At 39.8% G+C, this 2,464-nt stretch overlaps 1 protein-coding gene across 1 annotated transcript; it reads right to left on the reverse strand.

Annotated features, from left to right (window-relative positions):
* Positions 1-1,564: 1,564 nt before the first annotated feature.
* Positions 1,565-1,873, reverse strand: LOC118593872 (keratin-associated protein 19-5-like). The gene has a single exon (XM_036203454.1). The coding sequence runs from the start codon at positions 1,871-1,873 to the stop codon at positions 1,565-1,567; it is 309 nt and encodes a 102-aa protein (XP_036059347.1).
* Between the last annotated feature and the right edge of the window lie 591 nt (positions 1,874-2,464).

Consider the following 2,464-nt stretch of genomic DNA (forward strand, 5'->3'; position numbering starts at 1 on the left):
AGTTTAGGAATTTGAATAGGTCTGCAGCAAATTTATTCTACAATGCTGAAGTCTCTTAACTCAACCTCGTGACTGTGAGGTTTATTCAAGTGGCGGCAAGCACACAGCTTCAACTGTCATTGTTATAGCAGTGTAGTTTTTTGTGATAAGAATACATAGGGTTTTATTCCATTCTAATATCCATTGGCAATGCATTTTTTATAATAGTGTCCGAGTCTGTATGTATTATACATGATGCAAATATCTTCCCTTTCAGTACTTTGCCTGACAGTAAATAAATTTAACATGTTTCTTGACAAATAGCAAGAAAGTGTATGTAACTCCACAAGGGAAAGCATATAGAAGGTGACTATGGAGGTCCTGGAGAGGTGCTTTGTCAGCTCCTGGAACAATAACTGTACACAGAGATGCAACTGATGAACCAGTAAGTCAGACAGACAAATAGATAGGTAAACAGACAGACAGGTGGATAGAAGAGAACATGGAGTAGGAAGAATGTTGAAACATGAACAACCACTATGATTCCAAAATTCAGATGGCATTTCAGGTGACCATTGGACAAATTACAACTGGTGCTATATTATAAAACCCCTGAGCAAGTTTCTTGTGAATAGGTTATATGACAAGTTTCTTAATCCACTGCTCTCTGATGACATATATGTGCCTGGCACTGTCATATACACTAAATATACAATGATGAATGCACAGGCACAGACCTGGGAGCTTGGGTCTAATTCAATGAATCAATAAAAATGAAACCAAGTTAAATAAGCCAGTAGCAGGAAGACAAATACCACTTACATAATGTCTCTAAAAACAGACAAATTTACAAAACCAAGTAGCAAAATGGTGGCTAGTAAAATCTGGGTGGAAAGAGAAATGAGGAATTGCTATAAAATGGTCAAATGTTTGGGTTAAACAGATGAATAAGGTCTAAAGATCAGTCAAAAAAACATCATTCAACAGTCAACAGTATGCTGTGCACTTTAAATTTATTACAATGTGAGTCTGGGGCTGTGACTCCATTGGTAAAGTGCTTTTCTAGCATGTGCAATCCCCTGGCTTCAACTCCCAGCACCCCACAAACCAGGCATGGTGGCACACACCTATAATCCCAGCACCCAAGAGGTGGAGGCACCCAAACCAATAGTTCAAAGTCATCCTTGGCTTCATGGTCAGTTCTAGGTCAGCTTGGACCACATGGGACCCTACTGTTTTGTTAAATGTTTTTCAGTTCTCTTGTCACAATCAAATAAAGCTTTGAAAGAAAGATACCATTTACTGGATGGTTAAAATTAATTTATTGAAACATGAAAGTTTGTACTACATTGTTATAATGAAAGGAAAGAAAGGGATTAGTAACTTGAAAAGTAAGATTCCAGATGGGATAGGAAGGGTTCCCCTTGTGGTTATCTCTTGATTCTGGAATTTCTTTTTCAGAAATGAGTCTTGATCTTGAAGAAAATTCATCAGGCAGCCTCTGTTAATGTATACAGCTTATTGAGAATTCAGCAGAGCAGTTGACATGTGAGGATTCCAATGGTCCAAGGAATAATTTCACTCTTCAGTAGAAGCTGGAGAAGCCATATCTCCCAAAAGATGAGGGATGGAAGTAACCATATCTGTGGTTTCCATAGCCAGAACCATATCCATAGCCTCCAAAGCCATAATGATTGCCCAGTCTATGGAAGTTGCCACCTCCACAGCCATAGCCATAGCCCAGACCATTGAAGCCTCTATGGTGGAAGCCATAGCCACTGACGCCTCCATGGCCATATCGCAGGCCACTAAAGCCCCCATGGCCATAGCCCAGTCCATTGATACCTCCGTGGCCATAGCCTCGGCCTCCATAGTAGTTGCTGTAGTGGCACATGGTATCAGGAGTGGTAGATTGGTTTAGAAGTTGAAGGTAAGTTTCTTGCCTGTGACCATCACCAACCTCTCCCAGGTTTTATACCCTCACTGGTGGGTGGGGCAAGCCACACAGGATTACCCCATTCGTGGAGATGGAATTGCGTAAGAAAAATCTCATCTACCTTATTATGTAAAACTTTAGGGCAATTTCTTTCACTAATTAAAGATATTTTCGTTTGGTTTCTGTGAAGTTTGGATTCCAGTGGTGATGATGCTGCCTTCAAAGGCCTCCTCTTTGGTCTCCTGTTTAAAGCTCTATAATCAGACATTAAAGCATCAATCACCTCCAATTTCATCACTTGGAATAGTTTGTTCATTACAGCCCTTTCCCAGTACCTCTGATATGGCTTCTGCCTAATTTGTTCATTGCATAGGTATTTAAGGATAACCTAGTGCACTTTGTCCAACATGCTGGAGGTGGAAAGATCATTGTAAATAGGAACTGCTCATCCCAACACCATGACAGTAGCTCCTTTATCTCTTCTCATTATAATTATTAAAACATATCAATTTTACTAATTAATTCACTAAGGCACTTCTATTCACTTAT

This window comes from Onychomys torridus, chromosome 12 (assembly GCF_903995425.1).
Source record: "Onychomys torridus chromosome 12, mOncTor1.1, whole genome shotgun sequence".
NCBI classification, from domain to species: Eukaryota; Metazoa; Chordata; class Mammalia; order Rodentia; family Cricetidae; genus Onychomys; species Onychomys torridus.